The sequence below is a fragment of the Schistocerca piceifrons genome, chromosome 6, assembly GCF_021461385.2.
Source record: "Schistocerca piceifrons isolate TAMUIC-IGC-003096 chromosome 6, iqSchPice1.1, whole genome shotgun sequence".
NCBI lineage: Eukaryota > Metazoa > Arthropoda > Insecta > Orthoptera > Acrididae > Schistocerca > Schistocerca piceifrons.
In genome coordinates, this window is record NC_060143.1 from 148,151,980 (window position 1) to 148,177,250 (window position 25,271).

The 25,271-nt window shown below is 40.6% G+C and overlaps 1 protein-coding gene across 2 annotated transcripts in view; it reads left to right on the plus strand.

Annotated features, from left to right (window-relative positions):
• The window catches only part of LOC124802845 (stromal membrane-associated protein 1), a 145,413-nt gene that overhangs the window by 55,251 nt on the left and 64,891 nt on the right, over nucleotides 1-25,271 (plus strand). For both annotated transcript variants that reach the window (XM_047263866.1, XM_047263865.1), the window contains exon 5: nucleotides 21,755-22,039. In XM_047263866.1, the coding sequence (XP_047119822.1) occupies nucleotides 21,755-22,039 (285 nt within the window). The remainder of the gene's footprint in view (nucleotides 1-21,754; nucleotides 22,040-25,271) is intronic.

Sequence of the window (25,271 nt, forward strand, 5' to 3'; positions counted from 1 at the left end):
ATCGTGAGCAGCAATGTCGCGATACTATAAACCACAATCACGATAGGCTGCAATCCGACCTTTATCAAAGTCGGAAACGTGATGGTACGCATTTCTCCTCCTTACACGAGGCATCACAACAACGTTTCACCAGGCGACGCTGGTCAACTGCTGTTTGTGTATGAGAAATTGGTTGTAAACTTTCCTTATGTCAGCACATTGTAGGTGTCGCCACTGGTGCCAACCTTTTGTGAATGCTCTGAAAAGCTTATCATTTGCGTATCACAGCATCTTCTTCCTGTCAGTTAAATTTTGCGTCTGTAGCACGTCATCTTGGTGGTGTAGCAATTTTAATGGCCAGTAGTGTAATAAAACATATTTCTTGTACTTCGTTTTTTTAATGCCAAAATGTTCCCTACTTTCTGAGTAGCCCTCGCACTAATTAGAGAAGAAACAATACTGGAAAGCAATTTATGTGAATACCAAGATGGTTTGAAGAAGGCAGAGCATGTTCTGAAAAAATATTAAATAGAAGTCAATCCAATCATTTTGCCTCAGATTACTGAAATCAAAAGGTCTGAATTTTTTTCTTTTTTTGTGTAGGATATTGTGCAATCATACAGTGTGAGGTATTTTTAAAGCTCTTCTGTTGTGGCTGCTTTGCAGTTGAGTGGTGTCAAATCCAGCCAGGCAGCTCACCGACCTGGGTTTGGCTCCTACTGATCCTATTTTTTTCTTTTTCTTCCCTCACTGTATTAAACTGTAATGATGAAATTTCAATATATGTTCAATTTATATATGTAAAATTAATATATTCAGTTTAGTTAAGATCACTACCCTTGTAAGTCAGAAGGCTGTAGGCCACCATATTGTAGCACATTGGTATAACTTTGCACAAGTTTCCATTCGATAAGACAGTTATAGTGTTTAAATGTGGTGAGGTATAAATGAAAGGGGCAAAAACTGCAAACTGTGAGTATGTATGGGAAAATGGCTCAAATGAATGACAGACAGATTAGAGTTGCAATGATATTATTACAGTAAGGGAAATTGTTTTAATATTAATATTTTTAAAGCCTTTTCCTTGCCTGGAAATGGTCGTATTAGTCAACTTTTAGTGTGATAAAGTAGAAAAGGCAAAATTTTCACATGTTGACAACAGCATTTATCTTATTGTAATTTTTTAGCTGTCGTCCTCACCATGCTCCCATTTGCTTTGTAATTCTATCTGATAACTATTCTAGCAATTGTGTTTTCTGTTGGTGATTTGCACTAATTCATAGATGGACATTTCAGTAATGACCTAATTTTATTGCTTTGTATTGACATGCTTTCAGCAGTTGTGTATTATCTTCTTCTTTAGTAACCAGTGTTTAGTGAGGAGTAGATACAGGATATTTAAATGCGTTGTAGGTTCTTTTTGTAGTTCTTCTCAAATTGAAAAAGCAAATTCTTCAATTCATGAATTTGCAAATGTTGTGCAAACTCCACTGGAAGTTTGTGGATTGTATTACTAATGTTCACATTTTAAGTTACAGTTATTGGTCAGTGGATACTGTGGGTTGGAATATTAACAATAGAAGGAAAAGGAATGGTTGCTACTCACCATAAAGATGACACATTGAGCTACAGATAGGCACAACGAAAAGACTGTTAAACAATTTAGCTGTTCGTCAAAACCTTCTTCAAAAAAGGAACACACACACACACACACACACACACACACACACACACACACACACACACACGCTTAGGGTGACCAGATGCAATTGTTTAAAAATGAGGACAAACAGCTTCAAAAAGGAGGACAAAGGAAGAAAAAAGAGGACACATCAAACGGCTGCGGATACCACCTGTCAGCTTTGGACAAGTCACGTGACTGCCGGAATTACCGGTAAAACTAGTAGTTAATTGTTACTGATGGTCAGGTGGTGGTTAACTGAGCAATATAAAAAAAATTAAAAACATTGATTGTGGTGACAGTGTGGTGTCAATTGTTTTGTTATGTCAACAACACGGAATTGTTTACAAAGCGAAAAACGTAAGACCACTAACCTCCCATCATTCGATGCACAGCTACCAACATCTACAATTCAAATAGCAGCTGACGACATGTAAACTCACTTTAACCTTCCGAATATAGATAAACTGAATGACTATGAAACAATGAAATAAAACCATGGCAGTTAATCTGTCGAGTTATTTCTTACCTTCATTGGCCACTGAGACGTGCATTCCAGCTGGACATATCTTACATTCCGCTTCAAATTTATTTCTCCCTTTCTTAAAGCTGGATATTTGCAGGAAAGGACATCAGAAAATGTACACTTTCATTTAGGCATAGCCAAACATTTTATGTAACTCACTCGGTTAAAAATTACACTCACAAATCACACGTGTACTACAGGAAGCCAAGCCAATACAGAGCGAAGATACGAAAAGAAAATTTTAAATAATTGATATTTGCATTCGCTTATTGGTAGATCAACGATAACATCGACGGTCCTGGTGCCACCTACTAACACTGCCTTCGTGCATGTTTATCACGAAGGCTGTGCCAATAATTAAAGTATTTAAGAAAAGAGTAATAGAACGGGACGAATTGTAAATTTAACTGTATTACGCTCAACTTTGCAAAAAAGCCAGACACTGTAAAAATCCGCCCGGACCCCGGACAAAGGGCTAAAAAGGACATGTCCGGATTAATCTAAACGTCTGGTCACCCTACACACACGTACCAAGCATATCTCATGCACACATGCCTGTCTGCTCGGACTGGACTGAGCTGCCAGAAGAGGCAGTTGCAAATTATCCTTCTTCTTTTCTCATTGGTTATTAGTAAGTTATCACCAAAAGTTACGAAAAATGTCCAGTCTATCAAGGAAGTGCTTTCTGCAAAGACTGAATAAAATTAACTGGCAGAAATGTAATTTTATTAAAGACTGTTCTAAAAGTTACTCATTATTTGGAGATTACTACCATTACTAGTGAAACTCCTTTAGTTGAGTACATATGATTTATCTATGATAACAAAATTTGTCATTAATAAACTGGCCAGCTTCATAATATTGATTTAAAACATAAATTGAATTTTATCCATAATAAATGCTGTTGAACTCTGTGACTGTTCCTTTAAAGGGTAACACTGAATACAATCTGTTACCCTTCACATTTGGAGGTGGTAGTTTTTTTAAAAAAAGAGAGAGACAGAGAGAATCCAATTTGATGTGATTGTGCAAACAGTTAAATGTTTCTGCATTACGGTTTAGATACTATATCTATTGGATGTGGAAACCTGAAACTGAACATTTGCTCGTCTGAAGATGGGAAGATGGGCATAAGTACACAACCAGGTACGTTTTAAATAAACCACCTGCAGTTGTGACTGGTAGCAAATTTTATTCAACATTACACACAAAAAGCTTTATAAAAATTTTCAATGTATTCTACATTAATATTCCGGAAGCTGTTGGTACTTGCAACATAAACAGTTACAAAATTGTGGTAATGCTCACATTTTCTATATAATTCCTAAACTATACGTACCTCATAGATGTTGCTGAATGGCAAATGCTCCAATGATACAAAATGGTGATGTTTGAGGTGGAGAGTGAGTTCACAGTTAGTAAACTTGCGCCTACACAACACTGTCAATTATCGATTTCCAGCAGCTTTGAAATGGCTTAAGTGTCTGATGTTTGGTAAGTTGGTGCAACATTGTATATGGCAGTGAGCAGTGGTCAGTGATCTTGAGTCAGCTGCTTATATTATGAAGATGAGGAACACCCATGAGTGCACTGTGGACATTGCAAAAAGCAGAAAATATTCGTTGGGATTGCAGTGCTAAAGTTGTTTTAAAGTTATTCCAGTATATGGAATACAGTTGTATAGACTGTTCTTTCCCTTACACATTGTGCAGCCATTTTGGATCATAATAACAAAAACAGGGAAGTTTATAATGCCAACGAAGTGTCAAAGATGTTAGTCATACTTACTGAACATTACTTGAAGACATAACAGGATATAATGAGTGTTTCATACTCCTACAACCAAAGTATATACTAAGTTATCCATTGTTAAGAAAAGAGAGTTGTGTTGAGGGGTGAATATTTAGAGAAGTGAATATTTAGTAAGTGAATAGTTAGTGAAGGAACGAACATTGCCACCCAATTTCATGGTCCAACATTTTTTGTTGTTGGGGTAATTAAAACAGAGTACCTCTCATGTGTTAGTTTACTTAATGACTTTCATTGTGGATACAGAACAGTTATTGTGAATATTGCATTATTCTTGTTTCAGTGGTTATTGTGTTGTAATTGGTTCAGAGTTTATTTGCAATCGGGCATAGAAATTTGTACGTGTGGAACTTCTGTTGACTTACAGATTTTGTAGAAGACTGTTAAACAGTTCTATCATTTTACTTCTGCTAGCCAATTTCTGCCTTTCAGTATTATACTTTTCAGTAGTTTGTCTGTGTACCTATCAGGATCATGTCTACACCATCCCAGTGATACTGAACTTTGCTGCTACTGCTGCCAGGTCATCAGCAGTACTTGAGTACTTATTCATCCTATTCTCCCAACACTGACCCCTGGTAGTTGCACAACTAAAGTGACCTATGTGGCAGATAGGCCCCTCCTCTCTTGTGGTTCTTGCTGCACCACCATTAACCTGGACTCCTGGATCTGACCGGAGCAGCAGTGTCTTCCTCTGGCATCTACCAGCGACACAGCTGCCTTTAGGGAGGTGTCTCCCTTAAATCTACAGACAATGACCCAACACCAGGCAGTGTGTGACAGAACCACAGATTGTTTTTCTTCTGCTCTTGTCTCCACAGCAAATAACCCCAAGCAAGAATGCCAACTATCTAAAGTATTTAAAAAGATAAAGAAGAAATCATGGGAGAAATCACTCCAGTTACCTTGGAGGCACTGTATCCCCCTGTCGCATCGAAAACTGTCGATATTCTATCCCCATCAGAGAGAGTGATAGTGGGCCATCACCTGTCACCCAGGCATCTTCACACTTTACGAGGATGCCCTTAATGTGATAATTTAATGGATCTGCAGCGGGTGTTACTTTCACCTGCCAGAACTACAGCTAATGTGCTCCTGTTGCTTTCCAAGAGATGCATTTCACTGATGACCATTCTCCAGTCCTTGTAGTTTACTGTTCGTTCTATTGGAAGCGGATGGGTCCTATCTGGAGGGATCTGTACATTAGTTTGCGAAGGTGTTGTCAGTGAGTGGGAAACCCTCCTTATCATATCAGAAGGGATAGCAGTGAGTGTGAAATAGCCCAATGATCACCATTTGCTGTCTATTTACCCCTCACTGGGGTCTTTCTTGCAGGATATGGACAAAAATGTGGAAATGCCAAAAACACAATATAACCCTGCCTAATATTGTGTAGAAAACATGCTGGCATCCAGAACAGCTTTCAGTTGCCCAGGAATGGATAACTAAAACTCCAGTATGTTTTTTGATGGATTCTTGTGGCATTCTTCCTGCAAAATAATGACAACTTCAGCTAACGATGATGGTGGTGGATAGTGATCATGCACTCATCTCCAAAGTAGACTACAAAGGTTCAATAATATTGAGATCTTGTGGCTATGACGGTCAGGGTAGATGTGACAATTCATCTTCATGCTCACAAAACCAAACCAGGACAATGTGAGCATATGAACAGCACCCCTGTTGTCTCGGAACACAGCATCACTATTGGCGAGCAAACATTGTACCTTCGAATGGACCTGAACAGCTAAAATGATAATGTATAATAATCTTTGGTAGGAATGTAACCCTGCAGAGTAACCATGGAGCCCAGGGAATACTATGATATGACTGCCCAAATGCCCACTGTACTCTTGCCACGTTTCACTTTATGGGCGTAAACTACTCCAGAAGTTTGAAATTTGAAAGATGACTCATTTGACCAAATGACATTGTCCCATTGCTCCATAGTCGAGGTTTTGTGGCTTTGGCACTATGTTTTTCTGTTACGGACATTTCATCATTGAAGAGTGTGTGTAGAATTCCAGCATGTCCTGTAGTTCCTGTTTATGGAGCTCTGTTAATGTTGTTTTGGTGCTGGCCGTATTTGCAAGTTCGACATTCAGTTCTGCAGTAACGTCTACAGATGTTGGCATCTTATTTTTCATGACAATCATCTTCAATGACCATTTGTCATGATCACTCATTCTTTCGTCCAAATTGTGACTTACCTGATGATGATCTGTCGCTTTCTCTGCTTGAAGTATAAATCTTTATTACAGTGCCTCTTGAAACTTAAAACACTTCAGCTCCCTTGGTTACAGTAGCATTTCTATATGAGCACCAATAACTTGCCCACATTCAAATTTACTTAGCTCTGATACAGTGCACTCACAGTTACACACAACACTATTCTGACCACGAATGATACTTGCAACGTATTGATGATATTCCCCAGATCCTGTTCATGGTCAAATGCAACAGCATAATCTGCAGGTTTGGCTAGCATCTGCATTTATGTTCACACATGTATTTCTTGTGTTGTTTCCATATTTTTGTCTAACCCTTGTATCTTGAGACGGCCACTTAAATCCAATAACTTCAGTCCTGCCTTTTCTCCTAATGGGAACTTCAGTAGACACATACCTGTGGCGAAGTACCAAGCCATCTAGTAGGGACCTTCTGATTGAGCAACTTCTTTACAGTCTCAATTTGTATGTTCTCAGTGACGGTATCCCTACCCACTCCATTGTTTCCCATGGCACCTTACAGTATGTTTCCCCAGTCTTGTGGCTTTGCTACAATACAGTAATATTTGCAACAGTCGTCACTTTCTGGTGGTATTGTCACTTCCATGTCACCACATGTGGCACCATTGCCACATTGGGCTATCTGCAGGGGCAATTGGCAGTTACAGACCTCTACTGTCATTTTCATCCTCTCCCCATCAATCTGTGTTGATGACTTTATCGGAGACATATCACATGCAATCAGTGCTGCTGGAACTTGTATCTCTCTTTCTACTGCCCCCTCCCCTCCCATCCCTCCTTCCCTCCTCCAGCAGCCAGTACCATGGTGGACCAAAGACATTGCAATAGCTATTCAGGGCTGTTGGTGGACCCTGCCACATCTTCTCATCATCCACAGGCTACCCTCTTTCACTTTTAAGTGGATGCATGCAAAGGCACACTACACAATTAAATGAGGTAAGAAGGAATGCTGGAGCACTGTCTCTCCTCCTTGGTAACTTACACCTGTTCATCACAGGTCTGGGCCAAGCTTCATAGTATACTGGATTCTTAAAGATCTAGAAGTTGTCTGGTTCTACCACTTCATTGTGGTATTTCTACCAACACGTCAGTTCTTGCTGAACACCTTGCGACCCACGACCTACTTAGCAACAACAGGTGCTTCCTCTTCTTACATAGCTAGGGTTTGAATGCATAAAAAACAAATCGGACATTCACCTAACCTGTACTGTAGGAATGTTGTGTCTACAAATATCTTGAATTCGATATGTCAATATTCGGCACTTGTTATATTGAAAAAAAAGTATTGACATATCAACGAAAAAAATATCAGTATACTGGCCTATAAAAATATCGACTGCACATTGTAAATGTGTGCTGTATATTTAAGTACAGATTTTTTATTGGATATTCTGCATGTCAGCAAGTTAGCAGCCTGTTTATCCCCTTAGAGCAAGAATTGAAAGGAAAACAATGTGCATTCACACTTGGGGGGGTTACCACTTTGCTGGCAATGGTAACTGCATGTAAGTGACACAATAAAATATGTCCAGAACACTTTGTCAACTTTGCTGGTTTTTTCATTCCTGCAAGCACCAGCGACCTAGCAGCTGTAGTGTCAAAATTGCGTGGTGAAGTTAAATGTTGCGGTTTCTGTTGGTAACGCCAAGTGCCGATGCCGTCGTCATTTTCCCCAAACACATTCTTCCCCACGGCAAAGACCAATCTTATCATTTAGATTTTTGTTCAGTATTTTCAGCAGCTGTTCTTGGAGAATGCCGATGTGAAGAAACAGCACACTAGATGCATCGAAAGTTGTTTATTAACGAAACTGGTATGCCATTTCTTCACATCATAAATATCAGAAATCTTGTTATTCCATTCAAATTCCTCTCCCCCCAGTGCAGTCAGACTTGTCACCTTCACTTGCTTCACATAGTTGGAGAAAGATTGTACGTGATGAAAGCTCAAAAAAGTAGTAAGATTTCTTCACACAGGGAAAATAAAATTATGTTCTACAACAATTTCAAAAGAACCATTTTAAATATTTACCAGAAATTCTGAAGAAATAAGTTTTTGTTGTTGTTGTTGTTGTTGTTGTGATCTTCAGTCCTGAGACTGGTTTGATGCAGCTCTCCATGCTACTCTATCCTGTGCAAGCTTCATCATCTCCCAGTACCTACTGCCTTCTACATCCTTCTGAATCTACTTAGTGTATTCATCTCTTGGTCTCCCTCTATGATTTTTACCCTCCACACTGCCCTCCAATACTAAATTGGTGATCCCTTGATGCCTCAGAACATGTCCTACCAACCGATCCCTTCTTCTGGTCAAGTTGTGCCACAAGCTCCTCTTCTCCCCAATTCTATTCAATACCTTCTCATTAGTTATGTGATCTACCCATCTAATCTTCAGCATTCTTCTGTAGCACCACATTTCTAAAGCTTCTATTCTCTTCTTGTCTAAACTATTTATCGTCCACGTTTCACTTCCATACATGGCTACACTCCATACAAATACTTTCAGAAACGACTTCTTGACATTTAAATTTATATTCGATGTTAACAAATTTTTTCTTCTTCAGAAACGCTTTCCTTGCCATTGCCAGTCTACATTTTATATGCTCTCCACTTCGACCATCATCAGTTATTTTGCTCCACAAATAGCAAAACTCCTTTATTACTTTAAGTATCTCATTTCCTAATCTAATTCCCTCAGAAATATACAAAATAAAAATATCAGTGCCTGGTATTGCCATATCGATATATCAATGAAAAAAATTTCAACAATATTTATCAATATTTTTTGGAAAAAGTATTGATATAGTGATATTTTGTCTACAGCCCTACTGGATCCCAAATAAGCCTGAATTATGTGTTGAACCATTCACTGATGGGGACCTGCTTCCGGCTTTTGACTTGTCGCAGGGTATTGCCCGAGACACTGATTTGATTTCTAATTAGATGATTAAACATCTGAATGTGACGCTCAGGCTCCATCTACCCAGGGCCTTCTTTTATATTTCGAGGTTTCTCTTCATAGTGGAGAATTAATACTATCATCACAGTCCTTTTACCAGGCAAAACTACCAAGATCCATTAACAGTTACCAAACGGTTAGGTCGTGTCCTACATAAGCGTCAGAAGCGACTGACAGCGAGCAACGTCTGGATACACGACAATGTAGCAACAAGCAGCAGCACCGGGTGAAAAGCTCGGGTGTCCTGCATGCGAGTGACCGTCTTGTGCTACAAGGTGGGCTGCTTAGAGCCGACCAGCTGTTCATATAAAATGGTGCTCTAAACTGTAGAATACTGTAGCTGGAGAATGAGGCTACAAAATTAGCTTTACTTAGGAAAATTAAGTGAAAAGGATGCTGTGCATGAAATTTACAAAGGGAGGAATCTTTAGGGAGAATTTCACAATTTATATCATCAACTAAAAGGACAAATTTTCAAATACGCATGAATGAGCAGAGGAGCATTTGACTATCTAATCAATAAATTAAAGACAAATGTTTTTTACATAATAAAGAACTTTTAACAGTTAACAGTTGATAGTTGCAGTAGAATGACTGACTACCTTAAATACAAAGAACATGCACAACAAACAAGAGCTAACGGGGGTGTAACGGTAGTGTTCCCAGTTTTTTAGCTGTGACAAAGTTCCTGGGTTCGATCCCAGCCCTGTCCTATATTTTAACTAACTACAGTTCTGTATATTAATTTTTATGTATACTGATTACATTGCATCACTAAGCACATTTTTAACGTCTTGCCAAAGTACTTAATCTCTAAGTGTATACACACCAATCACAGTATCACTCACATTAAATTCCTAATAAATTACAATGGTCATGCAAATGTAATTCATCAGCAGTTAGTGTTAAGGCCAAGTGTTTCTGTCAATCTAAATACTCTGTAAAAGTGAAGCACACAACATTTTTGAAAAGAAAGTCAAATGTTTTGTGAAATGATTTGTCGTACAATATGAAATAAAAAATATTAGGGAAACATTTGATGCACGTCATTTTCTATTCTGGATGTCTAGGATTGTGCAAGGGCACGCTCAAAGTTTCTTTGATCTATTTATTTCTTTAACACAAATCATTTCACAAAATATTTGACAGATTTCTTTCATTTCTTATTCAAGTTTTATTCAGAAAGAATTGTCTTACTGACTCCTTGTTTGCGTTCCTAACGTCCTCTGTTCTCGAAAATCCTAACTTTTTTACTTAATTTGAAGGAAGCCTTTTTGACATTTAAATACATCACCAGTGTGTCTTTTTATGTGCAAAATGGCTAGGCCTTGAACAGATGAACTTTTTGACACTTCATTTATAGAGCTTGGCAGCAGCTTTTTGTGGAATATTTCAATTTTTCCTCAACTCATTAATTAAGCTTTAATTAATTACCCTGATTACTTTCAAGCAGTTAAATACTTTAATGTAAAATTAGACCTCGTGCTGATCACTTTGATACCCAGTGTGCCTGTTTCTCTCACTTTGTTCGGCTATGACAATTCGGTCAAAACCTCACGGTGTGATTTATAGTGAGTCTTGTTTTCTATGTGCTCAAATGTTTACAAAAATGAAATGAGTGTTAATAACATTATAAAATAGTCCTTTATGCGTGCTGTAATTTCCAAAAAATGTTATTTCGATATTTGGAACCACTTGATTCCCGATGCACAGGAAAGGAATTGGATGTACCGCAAGCAACCTGTCCACTGAAACAACCACCAATATCTCAAGAATGAAGAGAGGTCATTCAAGTCTCGACTTTAAATACAATTTAAAAATATTGATCACATTTCATAAGCAATAATATATGGCCTTAAATCAACTATAGGGAAAGTCTACGCAATGTGATTTTACTTCAGCAAATTCTTAAATTTCATGCAGCCATGTACTCTGTTCTGTGCAGCACAGTTACTATGACGAATAACGAAAATACATTCAGACTTTTATCGAGAAAAGATATCAAGCTATAAGATGTGGAGGAATCAAATTTTTTCACTGAATAGTTTTCTTAAAATCAGTAAGTATTTCATAGCTGTCGTCACGTCCCCTTCACTGCTTTGCCGAGAAGACATGTGGCTGTCACTCACACTGTTGCCTGTGCTGCAGTTTCACACACATTTGAATTCAAACGCCACTAGTTGTAGCAGAGGATAGGCAGCGCCACAGACGTCACCCATGTAGGACACTTCCGTAACCGTACCTGCGGTGGTGTTTCATCGTGTGAAGCTGTCGCACGCTGTCGGTCGCTTCTGTCGCTTACGTAGGATGAGACCTTAGCCTCATCAGTATACTCTAAAAATTACTTAAAATGATGCTGTTAAAACTACTTTCAAGAGTTCTTGAATCACAGGGACTTTAGTCTCCATATTGCTTTTTCTAGGAGAGACAGTCCACAACTGACCATTACATTAGGTTGTAAACAGCAACTTTACAGCTGGTCTGCCAGTTGGCCATTCTATAAAATATGCGTGTATGAGCTTTAATCCATGTAAAGTGTATAATTCAGTTACTTCTATCTTCATCCAGTATAACATTCTGCATCCTTGCTACCAAAAAGCTTTCAGTCCAGTCACAAATTTCATGTTGTACCCCATCTGATCATGCTTTCCACAATAAGCAAGCTTTCTGGAAATGAAGAAATATTGCATCTACATGACTGCCTCAGTCATGTATGTCACAGGAGAAAAGTGAGAGTTGAGTTTCACATGATGGATATTTTCAGAATCCATGCTGCTTGGTACTGAGGAGGTCAGTCTGCTCTAGAAACCTCATTATGTTTGAGCTCAGAATATGTTCTTAGATCCTACAACAAATCAATGTCAAGGATATCAGATGGTAGTTTTGTGGGTCACTTCTACTGCCCTTCTTGTAGACAGGTGTGACCTGTACTTTTCTTCCAAGATCTTGGCACCCAGTCCTAGACTTATGCCGTACGTTTGAACTGCCGATGTTTGATAGACCCCTACCATTTTGCATTTGCCGCCTCTTGACACCGGACAAAACAGGTTTCCCCAGAACAGCTGAAGTGAGTCCCACTGCTCAAGTTTGTTTCAGTGAAAGACAGCACCTCAAACTTGTTGGTTAGGGGGGACTGATACAACACCCTGAGCCTTCCCTGGTAGGGTTTTTAAAGTGCGTCGTGCAGAACAATGTACAAATTATGATGTGGAGTTATATGGTATTTTAATGGCACTGGAGAGGGTTCACAGACATCACCGTAAGAGTTTTCTTGTCTGTTCCGACTCTCTTAGTGCGCTGCAAGTGCTTCACCAAGTGCATCTGGTAGACCCGCTGATTCAGCTCATCCATGACTGCTTACAGCGGCTCCAACGCCATGGCAAGGAGGTGATCTTTTGCTGCGTACCTGGTCACGTTGGGATACAGGGTAACAACTTGGCTGATAAAGCTGCCAAGGAAGAATGTTGGGATAGTGGTGCCCATCAGTGTCCCATCCCATTGCACGCCACTATCTCATTTTCTGACAGATGCATCATGCGTCAGTGGGAAACTGAATGGTTGCAGGTGTCGGACAAAAAACTGCGGTCGCTCAAACAGACCACAAAAGCTTGGTGGACTTCGTGTCAGTCTCACCGCTGGAAGGTTGTTTTGCTTACCAGACTGCGCATCAGGCATAGCCGTTTCACACAGGGCCTCCTGCTCCGGGGGGAGGATCTACCTTTCTGTGAAGTTTGTGGCGTGCCGCTTTCAGTTCGGCCTATTGTGGCTATGTATGTCCTGTGTACTGACATTAGGAAAGCCCTTGGTCTCGCTGGAGATCTGCCCACCATCCTCGCAGATAAGTGTGTTAACAGAGTGGTGAAATTTTGTAAACTATCAGGTCTCATCCCTAAACTGGTGGGGAAGGGCGGCAGACTTAATACATTATAAACTGCTCTGCTTGTGGGGACAGCCTTCGTCCCCACCCATGAGATTTCATGTTGACTTTTTGTCAGGGCACTGATGACCATGATGTCGAGCACCCCCTCAACCCTAATAATAATAATAATAATAATAATAATAATAATAATAATAATAATAATAATAATACCTATGGTACTGGTATTATTGGTACACCTTCTCAGGAGCTCTTCCAACACACACATTTGCAGCAACTGCCAATTGTTTGACAGTAGTCAGGGTGATTTCCAGCTGCTTATGTCAACCAACTCATTCCATGTTTGAGAACAGCATTCACAGTGGTGCTGCATTTTGGCTGGTGCAATGTATTACAAAGCAGTGTGAACAAATTACTTTAAATTAAACCTGCTGATTATCTTTAATCTGTTGAGCTAAATAGTTGATAACCCTCTAAAATTTGAAGCAAATACACAAAACGAGATTCCTATTAAGGCAACACAAAAACCTGTGGTAAAAATTACTAGTTTCCTGAAAGCTTTTAAGGTTAATTATAGTTGTTAGCAAACTCGAAAACAGAATAAATTTACAATAAATGCAAATAGTTTGCAGCGCTACTTCTTTTTAAGGGAAAACTAGGTGTAACACAATACATTAATTAGAAAATCTGCTACAGTAACTAAATCACAAAAACAGATGTATTAAAAATTGCCCATAGATTATGCAAAGAGCAATAGTAGCTTATCAGAATGGTATGAGAGCAATATAGCACCGAGAAAATACTAGGCTACGAAGTCATGTCCAAGCCTCTTTTGACATTGGCCTCTCGAGATTTATATTCCTTACTGTCATTTCTTGTTAACAATATTAGCTTATTCCCAAGAATAAGCAGCTTTCACTCAGTTAATACGCACCAGAAATCAAACCCACATTTGGGTCGGACTTCCTTAACTCTTGTGCAGAAAGGTGTGCAGTATACTGCTGCGTCCACTTTCAATAAGCTACCACAATAATTCAAAAATTTTAGCAGTAATCCATGTGCTTTCAAATCAAAACTGAAGAGTTTCCTCATGGGTCATTCCTATTCTGTCGGAGTTCCTTGAAAAATAAAGCTGATTCTTGTTGTATTGTTGACTGCGTTTACTTAAACTTATGGATTGTCTTCTTTGGGTTCATAAAGGTTTTATTGTAATTATTTTTATTTTGAAATTTCATATACTGACATGTTCCATGACCTTGGAGATTTGCTCCTCAATTTGGTCCTGTGGAACTTGACATGTAAATAACGCCTCTTTGGAATTGTGTAGCATAGTATTTTGGTTATTATTTCTTTTGATTGTCTTGTAACTTTTATCTGGCTTTTGTCACCACAAGAATTAGTGCTCTTCTTGTTCTTGAGTTTGGAAATTAGTGCACGTCAAGGTGGTGTTTTAGTTAAATAAAATGTGTTCAAACTTGATTGTTTGTTCTTTCCTGCTGACCGCAGGACACTACAGTGTCATTGCCATCCATCTTGTGTTGAAAAAAGTAGACGCTTCCTTAGTGCCTACACCCGCTCTCTTTCTCACTTTCGGTAGAGTGGTTCTTCCATCAAAGATCAAAGCAGGTTATGAAGTTATCACAGTCAGACCGTAGATTCCAAACCCGATGCACTGCCACCAGTGTCAGCGTTATAACCACACTCCAGAGTCCTATTGACACTCATAAAAATGTGTACCCTGTGGTTGGGAATCTCACTATGGTGATTGTCTACCTCCTTTTCCATGCTGCACCAACCGCAATAGTGACCATGCTGCCTTCTCCCGCGATTGTCGAGTGTGTCTCGATGAGCAGGGTGTCAAGGAGATCCGGTTAGAGGCAAAAGTGCCTTACCCGGTCGCTCGCCAAGTTGTTGGCTAGTTGCAAACCTGCATTCTACCATCTGGCACCTACAGTACTGTCCTTGTTACATCTCACTCTCAAAGGGCATGGCCACACAGACATGTGACCTCAAATTCACCACCACAGTTGTGAAATTGCCCAGAATCATGGCAGCGCTCCTGTCTCCTCCTCCAGCTGAGCAACACGCCATGAAACTTTCGCCTCACAAAGCGAAGTCATCAGCTACACAACCGGCAGGCCAGAAAGGACAGAAGGAATACTTCTGTGAAGACTTCCTACATCCCTCCAGCCAAGCGACACAAGTCTTCCTCTGCTTACCGGAAAGGCTCAAAGAAGTCAAACAAAGGCAAATGGTCTCCTTCGCTGACTCGAAGATCCTCTTAGACAGTGTCGCCAGGTGATCTCGCCCAGCAAGGTGTTCACTAGTCACAAACCTGCATTCTACCATCTGGCACCTACAGTACTGTTTTTGTTACATCTCACTCACCCACTATTTTTCTGCACTGGACTCCACAGGCCAACAGCAGAAGAATGTTAATGCTCCTATAGACATCGTGGAGCAGGATCCTCCTGCCTCTGTGCCCCATAGCAGCAGGTCGTTGACAGCTGGCACTCGGAAGCTGCTGAAGTGAAGTGACACCCCCAAACCCATTCATTTGCTCCTTGTTGTGACACTCCTCCAGTGCAATGTTCGCAGCCCTCTGTCCAACAAAGAGCATAGCATATGGCTGCTCTTAGAACTGCAGCATACACTTGTTGTCTGCCTTCAGGAAACAAAATTGCGTCCTCACAACCACTTCAAGCTCTCACATTTCTTCCCGGTCTGTTTTGACCTCCCTATAATAGCCTGTCTCTTGTTGGGCATCTCTGGCTCCCTTTTGTTAACGATTTTGCCATCTATTTCAGTTCTCCACAGACTTGTCTCATTGAGCAGCATCTTCAGCGATGTCTTTACTAACGGAACATCGACAGTGGCTTTTGTTTCTGCACTGACAAAACCGATGTATGAATTTCTGGTCGCCTGTTGCTCTTCTGTTCATTGAAATTACAAAATTCCTGGGGCTCGTGCTCGATAGAAAACTTTTTTGGTCCTCCCATGTGTCTTACCTGGAAGCCTGCTGTATGTGGTCGCTCAATGTCCTGTGTGTCCTCAATGATATCTCCTGGAGAGAAGATCGTAGCGCCCTCCTCCATTTGTACAAGTCCCTTGTCTGTTCGAAACTACACACACCTATTACACTAACCCAGTTGAGACTCTGTATGCAGGAGGAGCTGAACTACCTCCATCCTACCTCCGTGACTTTTTCCTCAGCAGATACGTATGTCATTTTTCTGCCAAGCCTGGCCAGCCATCCTATGCCGCCTCCTTTGAGGACTCCTTTCATCCTTGTGTCCTTCTTCTGTGTAACCTCCTGGATTTGGCTGTCGGCTCTTGCTCTGGCAGCTTACCTTCACGCTACCTGCAACTTTCCTGGTGGGTGTGAAACCTTCACCTTCGTGCAGTGGTCCGTGTTCACCTTGGCCTTCATTCACTTCATAAGGACACTACTCCAGTCTCGCTATATTGCCTTCAGTTTCATGACCTTCACATGAAACTTTGCGATAGTACATTTCCATACACTGATGGCTCTCGGGCTGACGGTGGTGTCAGCTCTGCCTTCACCATTGGCGCTGATGTTTATCGGTATCGCTTCTGGAACACTGCTTATTATTTACTGCAGAGCTCTTCATCTTGTATCAGGCCACGCAGTACATCCAGCGACACTTTGTTCACATTTCGCTCAACTTTTGATTGTCTGCCATTTCCTGACGGAATGCCATTTTTTAACTGCCTATGTTTGCGTTTGTTTGCTGTCAGAGTTATCAGCCATTTTAGCGAATGAAGCACTGGCTATCAACCCAGTTTTACTTTTTATTCATCGTAGCAGCATGGCGAAGACCATTCAATTTTTAGTTCATGACTTCCATTTCTCTATGTTGTATTTTAAAGAGATTTCTCCATCTCCCTGTCTTCTGTTCCATCAAAGGGGATTGATGTGTAGTTGTTTTTAACTCCTCTCTCCATCTTAGTGTTCTACAGTTTTGATGTGGGCATGTATGACCCTAGTTGTCTTGTGCCCTAAAACAAAGCAAGACAACCTAAGGATGGCCAAAACAATAACTGTAAATACCCTAAAACTACAGTAGTAAAAACACACACTGAAGCATGGCAACTCTACCACTCGTACATCATTAGGGGCAAAAAAAGAGAAAGATGCAGAATGGAGCTGATTTGGATACACACAGCCTGAAGTTGTGTGTCGGGTGATTTTGCAGGGTGCGAGGTGATAAGAGTTGATTTGCAGACAGGACTAGAGACAAGACATACTGTTCTGTCGTAACCACAAGTGCCGGAATGACACTAGGAAAGATAAGGCGGTGAAATGGCGTCAGCCAGTGGTGTGCTGGTTAGGACCGCACCGGTACAGGAGTGACGTCTACGAGAGGAGAATATAAGCACCGCTCCTGCCAGCCTCGGCCGCTCAGGATTGGGACAGTATTTGCAGAGTATTAGCACGGCCTAGCAGAGAGTGCTACGATAGCAGTTAGTAGTGATCCACAAACTGTGTGTCAAACTTGGAAAGGACTCGGATTTATGTTGCATGTTGCCCATCGCTTGCAACACCATTGTTGTTTCAAAGTTAAGTATTGTCAATCTGCTTTATTGAAATAAAACTACTTATGTTACTTGCTTGAATTGTTGCATAGCATTCCGAGAACGCAGCATCCTATAGGCATCCTATACAAGACAAGTGGGCAGGACCACACACAAACTATGCAGTGCTCTCTATGCAGGATGGATATGTTTTATCAGACAGTGGGTCAATGCATCACTGATGTTACTGTGACCACAGCAAACCATGTTGCAGTATGCAGGCACACTGTCCATTCAGAGCAAAACCCTTATGCAATTGTTCCTGTGTTTTCTTGCACACTTAACAAATTAAAGTGCATTTTTGTAATTATAACTTGATCATTGAAAGTGCATATAGAATATATGTTTACACATTTTTTGCATACACAGCCAAAAAAATAGGATGTGTTGCTACTCTCAACCACCTTGCTGCTCTGGAATCAATCCAGTCGCAATATCGCTTTCTAATCTTGAAAGTAGGATCAAACTGAGGCGCTTCAGTCCAGAGGATTTCTGTTTCAATTAATGGGTGTGGCTAGTTCTTCAGAGGATTTATTGAGCAACATTAATCTGGCAACCATATTTCATTCAATTAATGCAGGTGCAGTTTCTGCCATGAATAATTAACTAACCTCAGGCAGAGGGATATCATCACAAACCTTCAACATGGGAAGCTATGTTGCTGCTGAGAGCTGTGTGCATGCAGCATATTCTCTTTGGCCATGGGCAGTGTGTAAAACCATTGCAATTGGTTGTAATATCCAAATTCAGTTCTGCATTTCCAACAATATCAATATCGATAACACCACCACTACCACTGAAATGTTGAGATCGAGGAGCAGGCAGCGGTAGTTGCCAGACCAAGAAAATATTTATTCCAAAAACACAATTATTTTATTTTCTTAAGCCATTACTTAAAACAGAATCAAATTGCATCAACAAAATGCCAAGATGCTTATGACAAGATAAACTTCATGCCAAAATGGGCACCTAAAAAATGTACGTAAACTGGAGCTCGGGTAGCACAAGGAGGAGCAGGCCTCTGTCACCAGAACAGGATGCGCAGTCTGCCTACCTTACTAAGTAAGTTCATTCGGTTACTGGCCATACTATAACATTCCAAAGAAATTTGTTAAAGCATAAAAGTCTTATGCCCTGGTATACATAAAAGCAGGTAATTTCATAAGTATTTGAACTCTTAAAAGTCAGAATTGTGAACGCATTAAAATTAGAGATATTAACAAGGCTATTACCCTAAAAAAATACAGAGCAGAAATTAATAAAAATAAAAAGGGCATCAAAATTAGGAAAATCAAGAAGTGCGGTTAATAAGATTAAAAAGGTTATTAGCCTTCAAAACACAGAACAGAAATTAATAATGTTATGACTTAGTAAAATCCAGTGAAAAAATTAATAAAATCAACAAGGTATTAATCTTCACAACACAGAGGCAGCCCTAATGAAATCCAGTGCCAAAGGCTGTTACCATAAACAGAAACAAATGCGAAGACAGTGGCTCACAGTTTGATAACAGTATCCAAAAGAGTACTAAATCCTAGATCACACCACCATGTCATTACAGAAACTGAGGGGGGGCCAGGAGGAGATACTTTCCTTCTCATCCTGTCTGGTAAGTCTCCCCTGACCCGGGGTTCCGGGTGACTTTTCTAAACTGCACCCCTTTCCTAAACCTCTCCAGTCCTTTCCCTTCACCTCTCTTCCAACCCCTTCAACTCTTCCACCACAAAGAGGAGTCACTGGCCGCAAAAGCTTATGAAAGTTTAATCCTTTTGTGTGTGTACCCCTGACACCGCTTGGTGAGTAGATTTATGTACATTATATTATCAATAGTTGTTATATTACAATTTTAAGTAATATACAAAGTGTTCAGCACAGCTGTTGGGGGGGAGTGTGAGTGTGAGTGTGTGTGCACACACCTAAAAATTGAAAATTACATGGCAGTGCATGGTCTGAAATTCTTTCCTGGTGCGATATGGACATCACAAAACTTAAGTCCCCTCTTGCCTTTAGTATGAGGGTAATCCCAAAAGTAAGGTCTCCTATTTTTTTTAAGTACATAGACCTGTTTATTTCTACAATAGTTTAAATCATTTTACAGCTTGAACATTTAGCTAGTTTTCGACATAATCACCATTTCTGTCGATGCATTTTTGTAGACACTGTGGCAGTTTCGTGTCATACCAGTTTGCTGCCATGCTGTTTAAAATGTTATGCACCTCTTCTTTCACCTCACTGTTGGAGCTGAATCGCCGGGACCACAATTAACATTGACAGGTACTGTGAGACTAAAAAACTCAAACGGGCAATTCAGAACTGGAGAAGAGGAATGTTGAGCAAGGGCGTACACATTCTCCATGACAACGCTCGCCCACACATCACTCGGCAAACCATTGTTCTCCTGCAACAGTTTCAGTGGAACATAATCACCCACCCATGCTATAGTCCCGACTTGGCGCCCAGTGCCTATCACCTGTTCCCTAGGTTAAAAGAACATTTGGCCGGAAAGTGATTCAGCTCAGACGACGAGGTGAAAGATGAGGTTCAGCATGGCGGCGAGTTGGTATGACATTGCCATACAAAAACTGCCATAGCGTCTACAAAAATGCATCGACAGAAATGGTGATTATGCTGAAAAATAGCTAAATGTTCAGGCTGTGAACTGATGTAAACCATTATAGAAATAGATAGGTCTATGTACTTAAAAAAAAAATAGGAGCCCTTTCTTCTGGGGTCACCCTTGTACTTTCTTTGGAGGCACATAAAGAAACTGGTGTATGAAAACCTCGTTCAGTGCCAAGGAACTTGCATCGTGGCAGCTGCTGGGGAAGTTTAGGACACTTCAGATATTTTGAAGAACATCAAATCTTACATCTGCCAGAGATGAGGCCTGCATTATGGGCTGGGGTCATAATTTCGAACACCTTCTTTGATGACAATCATCTGTTTCCTAAATGCCATTGGCTCAGGCCTCAGTAGACTCTAATGGGACTGAATGGCCGCTGTGTCTTCCTCGGCCTATAGGCATCACTGGATGTGGATATGAAGGGGCATGTGGTCGGCACACACCCTCCCGGCTGTTGTCAAATTTCATGACCAGAGCTGCTACTTCTGACAAGTAGCTCATCAATTTGCCTCTCAGTTGGTGAGTGCATCCCGATAGCTAACAGTCTCGGTAGACCGGACAATCATCCCTCCAAGTGCTAGCCAAGCCCAACAGCACTTAACTTCGGTGATCTGGTGAAAACCAGTGTTACCATTGCGGCAAGGCCATTGGCTGTACAATACATTAGTGATTGTAAATATTTTGTCAAATGTATTAAAGAGAAAAACAAATTTGAAATCTTCTAAAATTGCCAAAGAACTGTTAATTGGTTCTAAACTATTTAAATAAATTTCTTGAAGATGATCGTGCGGTTTCTTCCCCCCCCCCAGAAGCAGTTGCAACTACAGACAATTGTTAATGCTTCAGGATTATAGCAGATGACTTGACTTTCCAAAAAAGCAGAAGCAGTGAGTTTTTGATAGGTACACACACAGAAGTAAAAAAAAAACGTGCTTCTTTAAGTGTTACCCTTGGACGAGCTAGTGTAAAATGCGTGTGCCCCTCCCACCCCCCCCCCCCCCACACACACACACACACACACACACACACACACACACACACACACACACACACACACCTTTGCCCTGAGATGGAGCCAGCTAAACAAACTTGTCTTGCTGGCACCTTGCGGGGGCATTGAGGGTGGTGTGCGCTTGTGCGTGTGTTTGTGTTTGTGTGTGTTTGTTACTCTAGCTCATCAAAGGATAACCCCAAAAACTAGCAAGTTTTCTTCCTTTCGTGTGTGCCTACCACGAATCCACTGTTTCTGTTTTTTATTGACTAGTCTTCTGAAATAATACTCAATAAAGAGGTAACTTCGTAATAAATTTAATATTTAAGTCATCACAAATGACTAAGTATACCTTGTAACTTGGAACAGAAAAAATTTGCTAATTTTCAGATACATTGTTTAGCACCAAGGAGAAAAGCAATCATTACATTGTTTTTTTAAATGACTGTTAACAAATTGTTTCAGATACACCAGTTGGTGGTGCTCCTCCTGGTAGTACAGCAGAAGATGCTTTCACGGGCTTCCTGAGTGCACCAGCTCCACCAACAACAACAGTGGCGAGCAGCTCCACAGTTGATAACTCTGATGCATCAAAACCTGCAGGGTCACGGCAAGAGGGTGGTCGCTCAGCTGAAGAAGAGAGCTTCTTCAATCAGCCTGCTGCAGGAACACAGGAGAAACGACAACTCACGAAGGACTCTATTTTAGCACTCTATGGAACAGTTCCTTCTCAACAATTTTCCATTCCTGGTGAGTTGATACTAGTCTTATGTTACATTACTTCTTCGGTTTCGCCATGTTTACTGGGTGTTGCGTATCAGCGTGTAGCTTGCTTAAGTCTGCGTAGGAAAAGATCCCCACCCCCAGCATAGTGAAGACAGACAGGAAAAAGATTCCTTTCTACTTCTGTCATGAATTTCCTGGTGTCTTTCAGAATCGAGCAGCTTTATTGGCCAATAAAAAGAATGAAAGAGGAGAGGAGGAAAGACTTGTTCAGTGATTAGACAGGACTCTTAGGTAACTGGAGAGGCAGTGGGACAGGAAAAAATAAAACAGTAGAAACAAATTATACGTGAAAATGTCATAACTGTCGAAGGAGTTGTCCAATCCGATACATCAAAACTTTCCCTGAAATTTTTCAAGTAGGTAAAATACACTAGAAGAAATGCACTGTCAAATTTTAGCTGCTAAGGTATACTGAAAGTACACTGCTCTAAAATTAAAGCAGCGAACTATTTCCCTGTCATGTCTCTAATTCATGATATAAAAATACAAACTGTCAACAGATGTCCTTAAGATCGTGTTCTGCATGTAAGATGGCATTCTGATCAATGGACGACACCAGCAATGATGTCCGGGCACCTATCAAACAGAGTAGTGTTTGCAGGGTAGTCCCACATTCACATTCAGTCACTGTGTACACAGTCACAGTGGGCGAAGTATGGCATAGAGAAGACACCTACAGACTATCTGCTATGGTGGGTCATAGGAAGAAAGGAAGTAGGAGAGTCACAAACTGATGTAGCCTGATGGTTTAATGTGAATCTTTGTGGTGTTTCTCGAATGAAGCGACAGTTTAGAGAGACCAAAACAGTATCCCGGAGACCAGGACAGGACCAACCACTTGTCACATCAGAAAGAGTGGACCATTATTTAGCTGTAAGGGCACGATGGTACCATCTTATTACTGCACTGCAACTAGCATCTGAGCTCGCAGCATCCCCTGGCCATGTTGTATCGAGGTAAACAGTGTAAAGAAGGCTTCAGCTGAATGGCTTTTATTGTTGGAGACCTGCTGTCTGTTTACCTCTGGAATGTCTTCACTGAAGAAACGTCTAGACTGGAGCATTCAACATGCCAGACGGTCAACCAGTGGGCCCATGTTCTTTTTGGAGATCAGTCGTGATTTGGCCTGGGAGAGTGATTCTCGATGGATTCGTATCTGGAGGGCACATGGAACACGATTTCGGGACCCAAACATTGTGAAGAGAGACCAGTCCTAATGGTGTGGGCAGGGACTATGTTGACCATTTGAACAGCTCTTCATGAAATGGTACAGATGAGTTGGCAAGATTTAAGTGCTGTTAGGTACTGTGAGAAGATCTTGGGATTTCATGCACGGTTGTTGCGAGGCGCTGTGGGCCCAGACTTAGTATTGATGGACTATAAAGCTCGACCTCTTAGAGCACGGGTGGTTGATGCTTTTTGGAAACAGAAAATATTGCATGCGTGGCATGGCCTGCTTGTTCTCCCAATTTGAATCCCATAAAGCATGTCTGGGATGCATTAAGGAGACAGGTTGCATCAGGTAAGCATCCACCAACTACTCTCAAAGACTTGTGAGCAGCTTTGCAGAAAGAACGGGCATTATTGCCTCAACATTAGATTGAAGACCTCATTCACAGCATGTCCTGTCGTAGTCAGGCCTGTTTGATGCCAGATTTGGTCACACCCCATACTGAGCACATTAACAAGTTGTCAGAATGTGTGTGTAATCTGTTAAGTTTGAAAAAATAAAGAACATTTTTGTCTACCATTGTGCATATTGCAGTCGAATGCACTCTGCATTTTGCACATTGTTTGTTCTTTAGTATCACCTGGTTATGCTGTTTGGTGACAAAATAATCACAATTTTGCAATTTTCCATTTGTTACTCTAATTTTGGACACCAATATATTTAAAAAAAACTGTTACATAAAGAACCACTTATAACAGTGACATATACAACCCATCGTGCCAACAAATAAGCAGACACAGCAGGAACAAGGGGATGTAGAGCAAAGTCCAGAGTGCACACATTGCAATTTTAAGCACTTGAACCATACCATAATTGTTCTCATGTCATTAGCTTTTTGAATAACTTAAACCACTGCAGATTCAATTGTTACATAAGTGACTAGCTGAGAAAAAAATCAAGGCAGTGCATTATCTTGCATTACAGAGGACCTCCATCAATTGGGACTTTAACTTACTGACAAGAAATATTTCATATTTCCTGTAGTGCAGTTCTTATGATAATTTTTGAATAATATACATTTTTCTGACAGTGAAACAGTTCCTTGTTTGTTCCCTGTAGTCACCACAAAAATGCTAAATGTCTATTGATGACAAACAAACCTTTTCCTTACACCATGCTTACCTGACAAAAGAAACAATATATGTTGGCACTTCACAATAAGTACTCGATTTATTTAGACTAAACTAGAATGGAGTAAGAAATGTTCATGGTCTTTGTTCAGCAGATTCTGCTGTTTACGTGACATAGTTGATCAAATTTGTAAAATGTGGTAATGCAAACTGACAGTTTGGAGACCCACAGAACTTTTGTTAATCTCTCCAACCAAGAATCAGATGATGGCACTGTGGCAGTACTGAGTAAAGGCCTTAACTTTTCTCCAGCACCACATCTGTTGATGCTGGATATTGTTAGAGGAATAAAGCAGTGCATTAGGCATCTCATATGACACAGCTGAGGACGTGAGACTAACAGCTAGCTGTATTCTAACGAAAACTAAGGCACTGAAATCCAATATTAGCCAGGAGGAACTACTTGGTTGTCTTGCCAGCTGTGCCAATGCAATCTTGTACACTGCAGATTACCACCTGAAGGTGCTGCATTTATCAGATGACGATGCATATCAGAAGCTTAGTCGTGATCCAACACGGACCATCATTAGAAAGACAAGGGAGTGAACAAAGGAATCCAGTATGCCAGAAGAAGTGACAAAGAAATTAATGCCATTTGCTGTCAGACCTCCCAGTCTCTATGGATTGCTGAAGATACATAAGAAAAAAGTTCCTCTGGGACCTATAATTAGTGCAACAGTTCACCCACGTACAGACTGGCAAAACATCTGGCAGGGTCATTATCAGCCAAACTGGGACACTGCAAACATCACATTGTTAATGCACAGTGATTCATCTAGACCCACAGGAAAAAAAGGAGGCCAAAATGGCCTAATGTCTAGTCTGGACATTATCA